Here is a 14,861-nt window from a genome sequence, read left to right as displayed (position 1 = left end):
GATTTGTGTCGCTGTTTTCAATGTGAATTGTAACCATAACAAATGGTGCCTTTTATCAGGTCCATCCTTGGGGTTGGGTAGCCCTCTGGGGCGGACTCGACATAGCAGTAGCCAATCGGATTTGTCAGCCCCGGCCACTAACTCCTCTGGACTGAGCTTCACAGCATGCATGTCCGATTTCTCTCTCTTTGTGTTCCATCCGTACGGAGCTGGCAAACAGAAGTCTGCTGTGACCGGACTGTCACCTGGCCCAGGACCATTGGGTAAGCGACAAATATACATCGACATTGTTATATATTTTAAAAGACGGTGGAGTTGTTTTGCATTCAGCACCATTTGCTCGAGTTTAAAATATAACTCCTGTGTTAGGAGCTGTAGAAGAGGAAAGCACATCTGTGACGGGCAGGAAGGATTCACTCTCAATTAACCTGGAGTTTGTTAAAGTCAGCCTGTCCAGGATCAGGCGTACTGGATATCCCGCCTTTTTTGACACGTCCATTTCCAGCAAAGCGGGCAAGATGGACACCACTCTCATTAATATTTCGGGTGCACACTTCTAACACCTTTCTATAAACTGTATTTAAAATTGGTTACTCGGGGTGTAACGGTATCCACGGGTCGGTGCGTACCTCAGTTTCAAAGTCACAGTTCGGTTAAATTTCGGTACGGTTAAGGGGAAGAAATGTAAAGCATAAAATTGCTTGTCATTTTTTTATTCACTTTGTTTATTATTATCATTCATGAAGATTAAGAGTTTACATTTCTTAAAATGGATTTAAATAAAATGCCTGCTTGGTTTAAATGAAACAAAAAAAATAATCGAATAAATAAAATTTTATATTATATTGATTAAATTGAGATATATATATATATATATATATATATATATATATATATATATATATATATATATATATATATATATATATATATATATATATATATATATATATATATATATATCGGCAGACACTGGGCTACAGGATCCGTCCCGGAAACACGATTTGTACTGCACATGTGAGAAAACACCGATTTATTTATTTATTTATTTAGCAAATTTAATGACTTCCTGTTATTGTCAACATTTTTATGACAGTCGTCAATTTAATCAATATAATAAAAAAAAAAAGTGTATTGCATTCATTTGATTTTTGTTTTAACCTTATACATTTTATTTTTGCGAGTGCGATGCAGAGACTGAACAAACTTGACACAGTATGTTTGTGAGGAAACACGGAAAACAAGAATTGCATTCGATACGCATGTGCACCAAAACCAAAGCCCTGTACCGAAACTGTTCTGTGCGAACATGTGTGCCGTTACACCCCGGTAGATTATAATATATATATATATATATATATATAATGTATAAAGTATATAGTATATGGTATATTGATACTGTAAATAACTCTACATGGCCACCTATCTCTAAGATTTGAGAAAGGGAATCTGTGTTTTTTTTTATTTAGCGGTATGTGATATTGGCTCGGCTTCCTTTAAGTACGACATGAGACGACTTAGTGAGATCTTGGCTTTCCCGAGAGCCTGGTACCGTCGCAGCATTGCTAGGCGACTGTTCCTAGGAGATCAGACCATCATTCTACCAGGTCAGATATGAGGTCTCTTGCATTTTTGTTCGAAATGATACTAACCCAGTATTAGGTTGTTTTCTTTGTGTTTTACATGTCTTTCAACTCCTTGTGCATTTTAGCATCGGGCCCAGCCACTCCTGACTCAGCAGAGAGTGTAGCTCAGCACCTGTCTCCCGAGTCCAGCCGGAAAGCCTACTGGAGGACTTGGGACAGCCAGTCAGCCCAGCACAACTCTTCTAGTGTTTTTAATGATTCCACGGCTCCCAGCCACACCCACCTCAAATCCCCTGCTACAGGACGCTCCCGCAGTGTGTCTGACTCCTCCGCGCCACGCAGAGGTACAGGGAAACATATGCTTCTGTACAGTGAAATCCACATATGCTATATATAGTATTTGGTTAACAATGCTGTGTTTTCCAGCAGACTCTGTAACCAAGACATCCACACCATCAGTCCGTAACAACAAGGCAACATCACAGCAAGGATCGCCATGGGAGACTCTGGTGGTGTTCGCCATCAACCTGAAACAGCTTACTGTTCAAATGAACATGAGCAACGTCATGGGAAACAACACGTACGATAACGACTACATGATACATTATACTTTAACGCACACTGTGTTCCATCGCGAATGATGCAAATGCTAGGAATAAACAAGCAGCTTTGGGGTGGTGTGAACGAATTAAGTGTTGGAACATTTTTATCTCTTTATGATTGTGGAATATCCGTTAGTTTTTGCTAAAACAATTGTAAATGATCCTATAAACCAGCATTATATATTTTTTCTCTTTTAAAGTTAAACCAAAAATGCTAATGCAGTGTTAAAGAAAAATAACAAAACCCACCATCCAGAAAAAGCTGCTAAATAATCAGTTCAACAATTAGGAATGTTTTAAAATAAAATTTTCAGCGTTTGCCTAACCAGAGCCTGTATAAACTGCTAGTTCAGACCGCCACACTTACACCATAGGCATAATAAATACAACCGAATTTAAGTTTGTGGATGTGTGCAGCTGGACGACGAGTGGTTTGAAGAGTCACGGGCGTCTGTCAGTGGGCAGCAATAGAGATCGAGAGATCAGCATGGCTGTGGGATTGGGACGCTCCAAACTGGACTCCAAAGGAGGAGTGGTGGGAGGAAACATAGATGTCAACACACTTGAGATGGTCTGTAAGTACACACCTGAAGCACTCAACAAAGTTTAGAATTCCCTTCTCATTATTGTCTTATGTGAAACACAGATCCTATAAGCAATGCACGCTCTCATTTTCACATGAAACTATACATTTGCACGTACTGTTTTTGTGTAATAATCAGTGGTGGACGAAGTACACAAAGCATGTAGTTGAGTTACAGTAGAGATGCACTCTGTAAAATATGACTCCAGTAAAAGTCAAATCGCTCAATTTAAACGTTCCCTTAAGTAAAAGTACAAACGTATTTGCCTTTAAATGTACTTTAGTATCCAAAGTACTATGATTTATTATAACTATAATGTTATAATTTTTGTCATAAGATTCTATTAATCAACTCAGTTTATGTAAAAAGACTCTGTTACTCTCAGCACAACAATCTATTAATAGAATGATATTAATGAGTCCAACACTGATTGATATTTATTACAATTATCATGATCCCAAAACCTTCTTTTCAACTACTTTACGAAAATCACAGCAAATAAGGCCACGGGTGTTGTGGCGAGTTCGAATCAGGAGTTTCTTCCATCATTTATTCGTCTCAAAATGTTCTGCCTGCTGTTAAACTGACGCTGAACTTAATTTTTTTACAGCCCATATTTCCGAACACCCCAACCAGCAGCCAAGCCATAAGATTCAGATCACCATGGGCTCAACAGAGGCTCGACTTGACTACATGGGCTCTAGTATCCTGATGGGGATCTTCAGTAATGCTGACCTGCAGCTGCAGGATGAGTGGAAGGTCAACCTTTGCACTGAGGACAGCCAATCAGAGAAAAGGTAAGCTCTTCCTAGCTGGGCAAACAAAAAGTACAAGGAATGGACGTCACTCCAGAAATCATTCTGGATGGGTGTGTAGAATTGTAGAGCCTCTATTGAATTAGAATGTATATTAGAGTCTAGGTTTATAGGAGGCATTGGATCAGGGCTAGCTCCACCCCCTGGATTTCTAGAGGTTCTAAAATCGACTATTATTTTAGTATAATGGACTAAAAATATAGACGTCACCAAAATGTCTGGATTTGTGATTTCTCAGCACAGTATTATACATTAGTATTCAATAAAATGCACACTGATGATAAATTAGTCATAGGTCACAAAAACAGTTTAACCATCATATGTGTGTGTGTCTCCTGCAGTGAGATCTTTTTGCATGGAGACCTGCAGTGGGATATTTTCCAGGTGATTATCTCTCGATCCACCACTCCTGATCTGATCAAGATCGGCATGAAGCTGCAGGAGTTTTTCACTCAGCAGTTCGACACAAGCAAGCGTGCCCTTTCTACCTGGGGTCCGGGGCCCTACCTGCCCCCCAAAACACCAATAGCTGCTGTTGACAAAGGAGCTGCTGAACTCTGTGAGTGTTTTTTTTTTTTTTTTTTTTTTTTCTTTCTTTTCTTTTTTTAGCTATACAGAGCAGATGTCAATTTTTAAATGAAGTCAACTAGCAACTTTATGATGCATTTAAGAACTGATATGAGTCTCCTTTTCTTTCACTTATTCTCAGATATGGATGCAGCTCATCATCGGCACTGGCCCGCTGTGCTCAAAATGGTGGCTGGCTGTCACATTTCGCTCTTCCATATGCCACTCCCGGAGGATGCTGTGCAACTTGGGGGTTCAATGAGTCTCCATGGAAACCATATGACCCTAGCATGTTTTCATGGACCCAATTTCCGCTCCAAATCATGGGTCCTGTTCCACCTTGAGGAGCCCAACATTGCCTTCTGGACTGAAGCTCAGAAGATCTGGGAGGATGGTACTGAGACCTGCATAGGTGACAGAACACTGTCTATTGCTTTGTGTCTCTCTCTTTCTCTTTCTCTATTTCTCTCACACACACATACACTATATCGCCAAAAGTATTGGGACATCTGACCTTTCCTGCCATATGTGGTTCTTCTCCAAGCTGTTACCACTATGCTGAATGCACACAATTGTAAAGGATGTCTTTGGATTTTGCATTCACTTAAAACCCAAACCTGTTCCAGCATGACAATGCTCCTGTGCACAAAGTGGGCTTCATGAAGATATAGTTTACATGATTTGGAGAGGTAGATCTCGAGTGGCCTGCTATAGAGCACTGACTTTGACTCTACTGAACACCTTTGGGGTTGAATGTGAACACTGACTGCACCCCAGGATTCCTCACCTCACCTACCTGAATTTACCAACACCCTTGTGGCTGATGAACACAAATGTCCACAAGCACACTCCAAAATGTAGTGGAACATCTTTCCAGAAGAGTGGAGCGAAATATAAGGACTAAACATTGGGACTAAACATTGAATGCGATGCTCAAAAAGCACATACAATACCCATGACCAGGTGTCCGCAAACTTTTGGCAATATAGTGTATATACGCTCACTCATTAGCTTTGTCGCTCTCGCACTCAGGCTCCAGTGATGACTCCACCTATATCGTGCAGACTCTGGACTTTCACCTTGGACACAACACGATGGTGACCAAGCCATGCGGTGCACTGGAGAGTCCCATGGCAACCATCACTAAGGTAACTCGTCGTCGCCATGAGAACCCACCTCATGGAGTGGCCACGGTCAAGGAATGGTTCAACTACGTCACAGCTATGAGGAATGAAGGTAGAAACCTCTACACAGTTTTTATGATAACACTCACTCACCGAGAATTGGCGTAAGCAAAATAGTTTTTTAAAAAATAAACAGTCGACTGTATTTTATAGGCTGTTAGTTTAGATTGATTGTATTTTTTTAAGCATATCTTGAAATATCAGCTTTAAACTTAAGTAACCACAGTTTTAGCAGCTTGAAAGCCTTAAAGCGTTAGTCCAACTGCCTAATGTTGTGTATTTCCAACTTGTGCTAAAAGACAGTTTGTCCCTTTAAGGCTAAACCTCACAAGACCTTTGAAGGTCTGTTGTGGTATCTGGCACAAAGATGTTGCAGCTTTAAGTCCTGCAAGTCATAAGGGCCTCCATGGTTCAGACTTATCTTATCACTTATCAGACGATCTGAGGAATTTGGAGTCATGTTCCTCAAACAACTCCTTAGCATTTTTTTTTGAGTCCAAAGCATATAAAGTCACTTCTACTAGGACATACTGTTGGAATGTACTTGGACAGCAACATGGATTAATATCTTCTCAGTTAATCCTGGTGCCATCTCCAGAATTATGTCATTTCACTTATTACCAAGAAATTGCATGATCTAGTTCTTTTGCTCTCGTGGCCATTGTAGGGGTTTTGACGGTGGCCAGCATGGCATTTTGACGGGTCTGCATATGCAGCAAGCTATGATGCACCGTGTTCTAGCGCCTTTCTATCATAGCCAGCATATCAGAGATTTCTGATACAGTACCTAATTTTAATTTACCGCTTGTGCTTTTTTGGACCATCCTGGTAGGTAATACCCACTGTAAAACACCATTTTGAAGATACTCAGACCAAAAGGCTGCGCTTACCCATTTTTTTATGCTTTCAACACGTCAACTTTAAGAACTGACATGCACATGCTGCATAATGTACCCCACCCACTTGTATGTGTGTGTGTATGTATGTGTAAAAAAAAAAAAAAAAAGATTGTCCCCTCAAATATTTTTAAAAATATCTCCCTCTCACAGAGCTGAATTTGTTGCGGAATGTGGATGCAAATAACTCGGACAGCGGAGCTGCAGCTAAAAACGCCAGTCTGCTGAGCGGATTCCGTGGTTCCTCCAGCTACAACCACGAGACTGAGACCATATTTGCTCTGCCCAGGATGCAGCTTGACTTCAAATCTATCCATGTGCAGGACCCAGAGGAACCGTCCCTCAGCGGTATTGCCACTGCTTATTGCCTTTATCATCATTAATGAGCAAAATCTTGTGGTTGTGTTTAAGAGATTGTCCCTGAATTGTTTTATATATATATATATGTGTGTGTGTGTTTGTGTGTGTGTAGACCCTAGCAGTAAGCCCAAAGTGGAGTGCAGCGTGGTGACTGAATTCACCGATCACATCTGTGTTACCATGGACGCTGAGCTCATCATGTTCCTGCATGATCTGGTTTCGGCATACTTAAAAGAAAAAGAAAAAGGTGATGAATATTATATTGGCATTCAAATCAAATCTAAGAAATGCACACGATAGGCAGAGTCTACACTTTTGCTGTAGTATATTTTTAAGGGCTGTGTATCGACACGAATCCGGCGATGCAGTACGTATCGCAGTACAGGGGTATACAATAATTTGCTCTACTCTATTCTATTTCCTATTTTAAGAATGGGATAGATTTTTAGGAAAGCCGAAGTTCATTAAGAACACACCACCATATGCAAACCTTAGCAATAAAAAAAAAAAAAAAAAATGTTTAGCCAGAACACAGTGGGATCTAAAATTACACTGCTAACCCCAAACCCCTTAAACCTGCCCATACCATGAGACCTGTGCCAGCCTTACCCATATCACACATCAGTGGTATCAAGTGTACCTTGAACCACATGAACACAATTACCACCATTGTATCTAACCTGATTATTATTTATTTGGTTTTATTTTTTAAACATAGTCCTTAAAGGCGCCTAATATAAAGTGGGGATGATGAGTGATTGTATTATTCAGGGTTATTCAAAAAGAATGAACTGATTTCATTACGCAATGTTTTATTAAGGAAAAGTAATACAAAACTCCAGCCCAGTCACAAGTATTATACTCACAATCATCACTGGTCACTGACTCATTCCATGACGATGTTTGGGAACTGAAGCAATGCGTCATGATATCGGTTCATTCTTTTTGAACAACACTGTATTATTAGTATTACTATTAGTATTAGGTTAGTAGTGATCGAAGCGCTAACTACAATTCTAGGAGGCAAGAAAATAAAGAGTAAGAGAGACTATCTCTTCTAGGAAGGTAGAGAATGCAGTCAGGCAAGGCAAGACTTGTGGAAGTGTAGTCCATTCTAACTTTAGGTTTGTGCTAGAGCTGCAACAACTAATCGATAAAATCTATAATAATTGATAATAATAGGCATTCGTTGTCAACTTTGATTGCTGAAGTTACGGGTCAGCGGGACGGCAAAGTAACAGCCACATGCGAAAATGGCAGACAGTACAGGGTCAACCAGCAGCAGGAACAAGTGTGCGTCCAAACTCATCCAAGGCAGGGGAGCATTTTATATTAAACACAACAAAGAAACATGTACTTGGAAGTAATGCAAAGCGGTACTACAATGATAAGTGCGTGAAAAGAAAACACACTGGTGTCACAGATGAAGGTGAAACATTAGCACGGTGAGCAGAAACTGTAGAATTTCTCATCATGTAAATATGGTGTAGTTTAATGAAGTGTTATTGTGTAAACTGTTTGTAACTTCGGAACAGTCGCACTGGATCTGTTTTGTCGTTGCACAGGTTGCACAATCAGGTCACATGGTGACGGATTCAATTAAAACAGTGCGAACAAACACTAAATCTAAAAGCAGCAAATAACAGCAGCAGTAAACGATCATGTTTTTAGTCACTGTTGTGGTTTTCAGCGAAACATGATGCATTTGTACACCAATGGAGTTTTTCCTTTTTTCAATGAAGTCTTCATTTAATTATTTTTTTATAGCATTTGTCTACTACAACAGAAACTTATCTGTTTTGAAACGTGATTTACTGCGGCTTTACTACGTTCAAATGCTTGTTTTTAATGTTTGTATATTAAATGTATGCATATATCATTTAATTATCATACAAAATTAAGTATATATTCTAGATGCTTATATATTCACAATGAACAAAATATCTGTTGTATTATATTTTACATAGATTTTTTTTAAACATGGTTGTCAACTTGCCATCTGCAAAATACAATACAAATGTCGATTTACACGAATTGCTTCACCTTTCATACTCAAATGCTGATTTTGCAAGAATTTGTTCAAAGGAGAAATCCCCCATGCTCTGCTCAAGAAGCCGTCACTATAAGCTTTAAAATCTCTAAATTAAAGATAGTTATTCTCAATAAGTGGCTTTTGCATTTTTTAATACACTGAATTTTGGTTTTATATAGTTATAATATGCAAAACAAACAAACCTACATTTAAGTTTTTTACCTGATTTATCAGGAAAAAAGTCATTAATTTATGAATAAAATAATCGTTAGTTGCAGCCCTAGTTTGTGCATGTATCGCTTTTCCTTAAGCCACAAATTAAGCTTCCCTAGTTATAAGTGTGTGACAGTATGTGCCTGGATGAGGGCCGGTGTTTTATCTAGTATTATGTCTATACCTGGTATTTTGACATTCTGAAATAATGAATATAGCCTCTAAGCTGCTCAGTTACATAAATGTTAGGCAAGTATTTAAAAGTTGATGTTTGTGTGTGTGTGTGTGTGTGTGTGTGTGTGTGTGTGTGTGTGTGCGTGCTGCAGCCCTGTTTGCTCCCCGCATGTCCGCGTCCCGGCCGGGTCAGAAGAGCCCCACTGCGCAGCAGGAAAACGGCTCATCCGATAAGGAGAAGTGTAAAGAAGATGGAGTGAACTACACCACTGTGGACTGGAGAGAGTTCCTCTGCAACACCTGGCACCTCGAGCCCACGCTGCGGTAACTTAACACTGCTCGCTCTCGCATCTTCTGATCTTTCTGCACTCACTCAACAGTGTGTGGCTATATGATATTTTTACACACGGTCAGGTCTGTAAATATTAGACACAGAGGAACATAATTAAACGTACATTAAATCTATAATATACCCTTCAGAATTAATTCGGCTGCTTTCGTCAGCAATGATCAATTAATACCAACTACACTGACAGCTGCGTACTGTACATGCCCACGCTATAAGATGAGGTGGGTGGGTATGCTTCAGATCATGAGCAGATCTCTCCCCTTTTCGTTTTTTTTTTTTTTTTTAAAAACACTTGCATCATACCACTCTGGTACAGTTCGTTCTTTGTTTCTGTTTATAGGATGTTGTCCCAGAACTCTAGAGTTTGTCAGAAACATAAAAAAAAGCTTGTAATGTGAACAATACAGTACTGTAATTCCTACATTGTTCATCTTTAATTCAAACTCTTACTGTAGTTAACATCAGCAATAACAATAATTTTCTCCTGTGTCCTAATATTAATGGATCTGACTGTTTATATTCGGTTTAAATTTGCACGTTGGTTAAGATTGTTTTATATTCTGTAGGTAGGGGGAAAAAGAGAGTGCTATAAATGATATTGTAGAGACTCCAGGAAGCCTTCTTTTCCATCAGTTTCTGCTGAAACCATAACATTTTAAAAGACGCATCACAGGATTTTGTAGCCTATTGAGTTCCTTGCACAGTTATAGATCCTAGACATTGTTCATGTGAGCTATTAATGATCAATTGCAAACGTTATCTACGGGAGTCCTAAGAGGCCATGCATTATTGCTTTTTACCTCTTTCGTTTTCACATGATCAACTTGATATCCATTTCCATGACGCCGCAATGATTCTCTCTCTAGAACATGCTCTTGAGCCAAATACACAGAAAAAAAAAAGTACTGATTGTGAGGAATGTTCTCGATGCAGCATCATGGATAATAATCCTCTGTGGCAGCGGGGCCTGTGGTATAATAACCTTATCCCGGATACACCGAAATATTAAGTACTGATCAAAAGAAAACAATAACAATGTTTATGTCGCGAGCATGAGGAAATGAAGGCATGATAACGGAAAAAAAAGAAGAAATAAATATAAAATGCATGGCCTCTTAGGACTTAATATCAGCTTCTGACATGTAGGTCTTGTGTAGGGTCTCTGGAGGAGGAAAGGGCAGTTATTATGTATATGTATATTTACATTATCAGTCACTTGTTTGTCTTTGAGAACTAACTGACGAAGATTTAACATGCACAGAAAAAGCTTATGATTTAAAGTTAAAGTACATTTATGTCGGCTTGCTTTCTGTATTATAATATTATTATTATTATTATTATTATTATTATTATTATTATTATATAAATAGATGCAGTTTTCCTGGATACCAATCTTCCTGTGTGAACTTAGAAGATAGTTGCATATAAACCTATTCGATAAATCAGGTCCATTGTGATGGGACTTAAAAACGGCTGGGTTTCCTGTGAAGGCACTGAATTAACGCTGTAATTGGCGTCTGTATATTTCCAGGTTGATTTCGTGGACCGGCCGGAAGATCGATCCAGTGGGAGTGGACTACATCCTGCAGAAGCTCGGCTTCCATCACGCAAGAACTACAATTCCGAAGTGGCTTCAGAGAGGTGTGATGGACCCTCTGGATAAAGTTCTGTCTGTTCTCATTAAGAAACTGGGAAATGCACTGCAGGATGAGAAAGAGAAGAAAGGAGGAAGAGACAAAGAGGAACATTAATACACTTTCTTTAAAGGTTTCATTCCGCTTCCTTCCTTCCTTCTCTCTCTCTCTCTCTCTCATTCACACACACACACACACACACAAATGTGAAAGCTGGTCCGTTATTAATAAGCTTCTGTGAAACACTGGATTGAACACTACTGTACAGTGCACTCTTGTTCACATACACACTCACGGTAGTTGCTTGTGTGGCCCGAGTGCGAGACGATGCAAGTTGTCCTTGTATCTCATGTAGATTTTGAACTTGCTGCTGAAAGCCAGATGGACTTTGTGACTTGGATCAAATGCACTTAAACATTCTAGTTTCATTAACACGTCACTAACATGGTGAGAACCACAAGTGTTTGATCTAAAGCTGTACAGTATAAATGCAACAAAAAAACAACAAAAAAGGGGGAATGCAGTGTCTTGCAGTGTTACTCCCACTCAAGCTTGTCTATAATTCCACTCGATTTTTATTATTTTTATATCATTTTAAAAGTCAGAGGACATGTGCCAAGTGTTCTTTCGCAGAATTTGTACTGCCTGTCACGTTGTGCGAGATCCAAGCGATATCATGTGTCCTTAAGCACATCGATTTATTTAAAAGTGACCAAACGTTTCCTGATCTGCATCAGGCTCCAATCAACTGCAACGGATCAAACGTGGAGTTGCATTTAAACAAAAAAAATAATGTGAATCTTTCTAATACTATGTCTGGTTTGTATTGACGTACACAGCCGAATATTTTAATACCTTTAATGTGCAATTCATGACTCATGTTAGGCCTGTGTGAAATTTTTAATGTATAGATGTGCAATAGACTACTGTATATATATATATATAAACACGTGACCATGTCCGGTGGACTTTAACTGAATAAAACAATGTGATCGATTGCACGACTTTCGCTTCGTCATTTCGGCTTCTTACACATTTCACCTTTAAAATGACATCAGCGGAGAAAGTCCACACACTGCAGTGCACAAAACTACACCTTCCATCATGAAGATTTTGTAGTGAGCTTGGTATCTACTTTAGATACCAAGTTACCATCCTACACACAGTTTCTCATGTTTCACTTCTTCATACTGTATAATGGGGACATACACCGACATTGACATTCTAACATTATGAGCGTTGAAGTGAATATCAACGATCATCTCTTTATCAAGGCACCTGTTCGTAGGTTGAAAATATCAGGCGGCAAGTGAACATTTTGTCCTCAAAGTTGACGTGTTGGAAGCAGGAAAAATGGGCAAGCGTAAGGATTTGAGTTTGACGAGGGCCAAATTGTCCAAATTGTCAGCGGTCCACGACCTTTTTTTTTGCACCACGGACCGGGTTTAATGTCAGACAATATTTTCACGGACCGGCCTTTAAGGTGTGGCGGATAAATACAACACTATAAAATGATGCGACCGGCATAAAAACTTGTATTTTCTAAATATAATAATAAACGTGAATCTTGCTCGCTTGGATGTTTGAATTTAGCGGTAATGTATTATGTGTTAGCGGCCGGAGCCCCTTTAAGAAGGTAGAGGATGGAGGTAAGACATGTGACCGAGGCCAAGCATCTTCACATGCATTCAGAGTGAGTCATAGACAGATGTGGTGGAGAGAAGCCGGTCATTTTCCAAAATAAAATAGAATCAGATAATAAATGAAACAGTATTAATGTAAGTTATGTATTCTTTCTGTGCGGCCCAGTACCAATTGACCCACGGACCGGTGCCTGAGGACCACTGGTCTAGAGGACTTGGTTAGAGCTTCTCCAAAACTGCAGCTCTTGTGGGGTTTTTCTGGTCTGCAGTGGTCAGTATCTATTAAAAGTGGTCCAAGGAAGGAACAGTGGTGAACCGGCGACAGGGTGATGGACAGCCAAGGCTCATTGATGCAACTGTTTCTGGCAGCAAAAGGAGACCAACACTATATTAGGCAGCTTACAGTTTTTTTTCTAGTTGTTTTGAAGCGTTTCTCAGATCAGAAATGAAATTCTCAAAACTACTCCACATCATGTCGTTACTTTCGCACATCGTAAAAAGCACTCTCATTTCGTCGAAAAATTGCCAAAGGTACATTGGTACATTCATTTATTTGAAGTGTCTACTGTTTCCTACATCAATTGTTTATCCTGTCGATCCAAATATATTATACTAGTTTTCACCTGAGGACCCCCAAAAACAGCTCATTGCATAAGTCATTGAATGCAAAATGGTTAAACCAGTTGTAAAGCTATCAAATTTATCTTCACATTTTGATTAACCATTTTTCCCCCTTTGAATTGATGAATTGTGCAGATGAATCTTGAACGTCGGTAACGAAGGCGGACAAAAAGACAGAATTGTTTTTTTAAAAGGACGAACCAGGAAATGAATGAACACGAGTACAGTGCAGTTAAAGTGTGAATCCTGTTCGGTTTCTTGTTTCAGTATCCCGCATACAGTAACGTGTACAGAAGAAATTCAGCCATGTGCATGTTTCATTAGGAAATACTGAAACCGTGCGCAATCATACTGACATGTGTAACATCTCTGCTTATATTAAAATAACTACATGCAGCTGTGCATTTTCCAAGCACCCTTTTACTTCCTTTCTTTACACACAACATAAGACTTTATTGTCATCTGTTATAGCGCCCTCTATCAACGACCACTGGTAACAACCACAGCAATCCCAATACATGAACGACATGAATAAACATTTTGACGATCTTGTTTGTGAACAATGACAAAAGTATTTTTGAGATGCTCATTGACACAAATACTTACTTTTAAGAGCTTTTTTATTTTTTTTAAGAAAAGTGCAGCCTTTATCAAGAAATCCAATGATTTGATTCGAGAAATGCTTCAAAGCGTCAATTAGAAACGTAATAAGAACTTGGATAATCGCTTGGATGACAAACATCACAACAACAACAAAAATCAACACGTGCAGATTGAGTTCGACATTTGTTAGACGTTGAATAAGCCCAAACAAAACAATTCTTGGAGAGGTTTCCCATGAGATCTATGATGCCCGTGGTTCCTTTTCTGATCAGGGTTAGAATCACACAGCACGGTGCACATGTTCTTCAGTTTAATGGAGATATACACACACATATACACTCTGGAAAAAACCCTGAGCTAAAACTCTTCCTGATTGGGTAAGAGAACATTGATGTGTGAGCCCAGATAAAGACATTCTGTGTACCTCACATACTCATCGTAAAGATCCTGTAGACACTGAACAGATAACATAGGAATGTTTTTAGAGAACCAGTGTGAGGCTCGTCTTAACACTAACAACATTCTAACACAATGAGTTTCTTTTAATGGTAGAGTTGTTGGTCCCCAGATGCACTTCTTGGAATATTCTAGAAAGTGCTGATCTCCTGAAATGTTCACTGTCAGTCTGTAGAGTTTCTGCAGAATGATGCAAAATTCAACATCCAGTAAGCAGCGGCTCTGCAGCCAGAAATGCCCTGGTGATGGAGACCACAGGAGAACGAGTCATTACAGTTGAACACTACAGTAACTCGAAGCGTTCTTTTCAACTGTATTATAGTGATCTGGGTAACATTTTCTCAACACACACACTGGGATGGAATCATTAACCAATTAAGCATGGAATGGATCTCAATGTGTGTGTTGTTGCTGATTATTTGCAGCCTTTATGACCTCAGGTTCAGCACCATCACACAGTCCATGAATGACTTCCTGTCAGGTGTACGCACGAGATTTCTTTTCCTCTGATAGTCAGTGCAAAATACACAAAAGGCACAAAA

The 14,861-nt window shown here is 39.3% G+C and overlaps 1 protein-coding gene across 1 annotated transcript in view; it reads left to right on the top strand.

The window, feature by feature from the left end:
* The window catches only part of kiaa1109 (KIAA1109 ortholog), a 53,694-nt gene extending 41,697 nt beyond the window's left edge, over window positions 1-11,997 (top strand). The window contains 14 exon segments of the mRNA XM_046869276.1: window positions 60-263; window positions 370-546; window positions 1,470-1,607; window positions 1,712-1,930; window positions 2,013-2,166; window positions 2,606-2,763; window positions 3,383-3,569; window positions 3,929-4,146; window positions 4,297-4,566; window positions 5,187-5,390; window positions 6,388-6,582; window positions 6,707-6,841; window positions 9,166-9,337; window positions 10,894-11,997. Of these exon segments, the coding sequence (XP_046725232.1) occupies window positions 60-263; window positions 370-546; window positions 1,470-1,607; window positions 1,712-1,930; window positions 2,013-2,166; window positions 2,606-2,763; window positions 3,383-3,569; window positions 3,929-4,146; window positions 4,297-4,566; window positions 5,187-5,390; window positions 6,388-6,582; window positions 6,707-6,841; window positions 9,166-9,337; window positions 10,894-11,113 (2,651 nt within the window). The 3' untranslated portion in view covers window positions 11,114-11,997.
* The last annotated feature ends 2,864 nt before the right edge of the window (window positions 11,998-14,861 follow it).

The sequence above is a fragment of the Silurus meridionalis genome, chromosome 2 (genome assembly GCF_014805685.1).
Source record: "Silurus meridionalis isolate SWU-2019-XX chromosome 2, ASM1480568v1, whole genome shotgun sequence".
Classification (NCBI taxonomy): Eukaryota; Metazoa; Chordata; class Actinopteri; order Siluriformes; family Siluridae; genus Silurus; species Silurus meridionalis.
The sequence above is the reverse complement of the archived record's forward strand: the minus strand, read 5'-3'. Positions and strand labels throughout refer to the sequence as shown.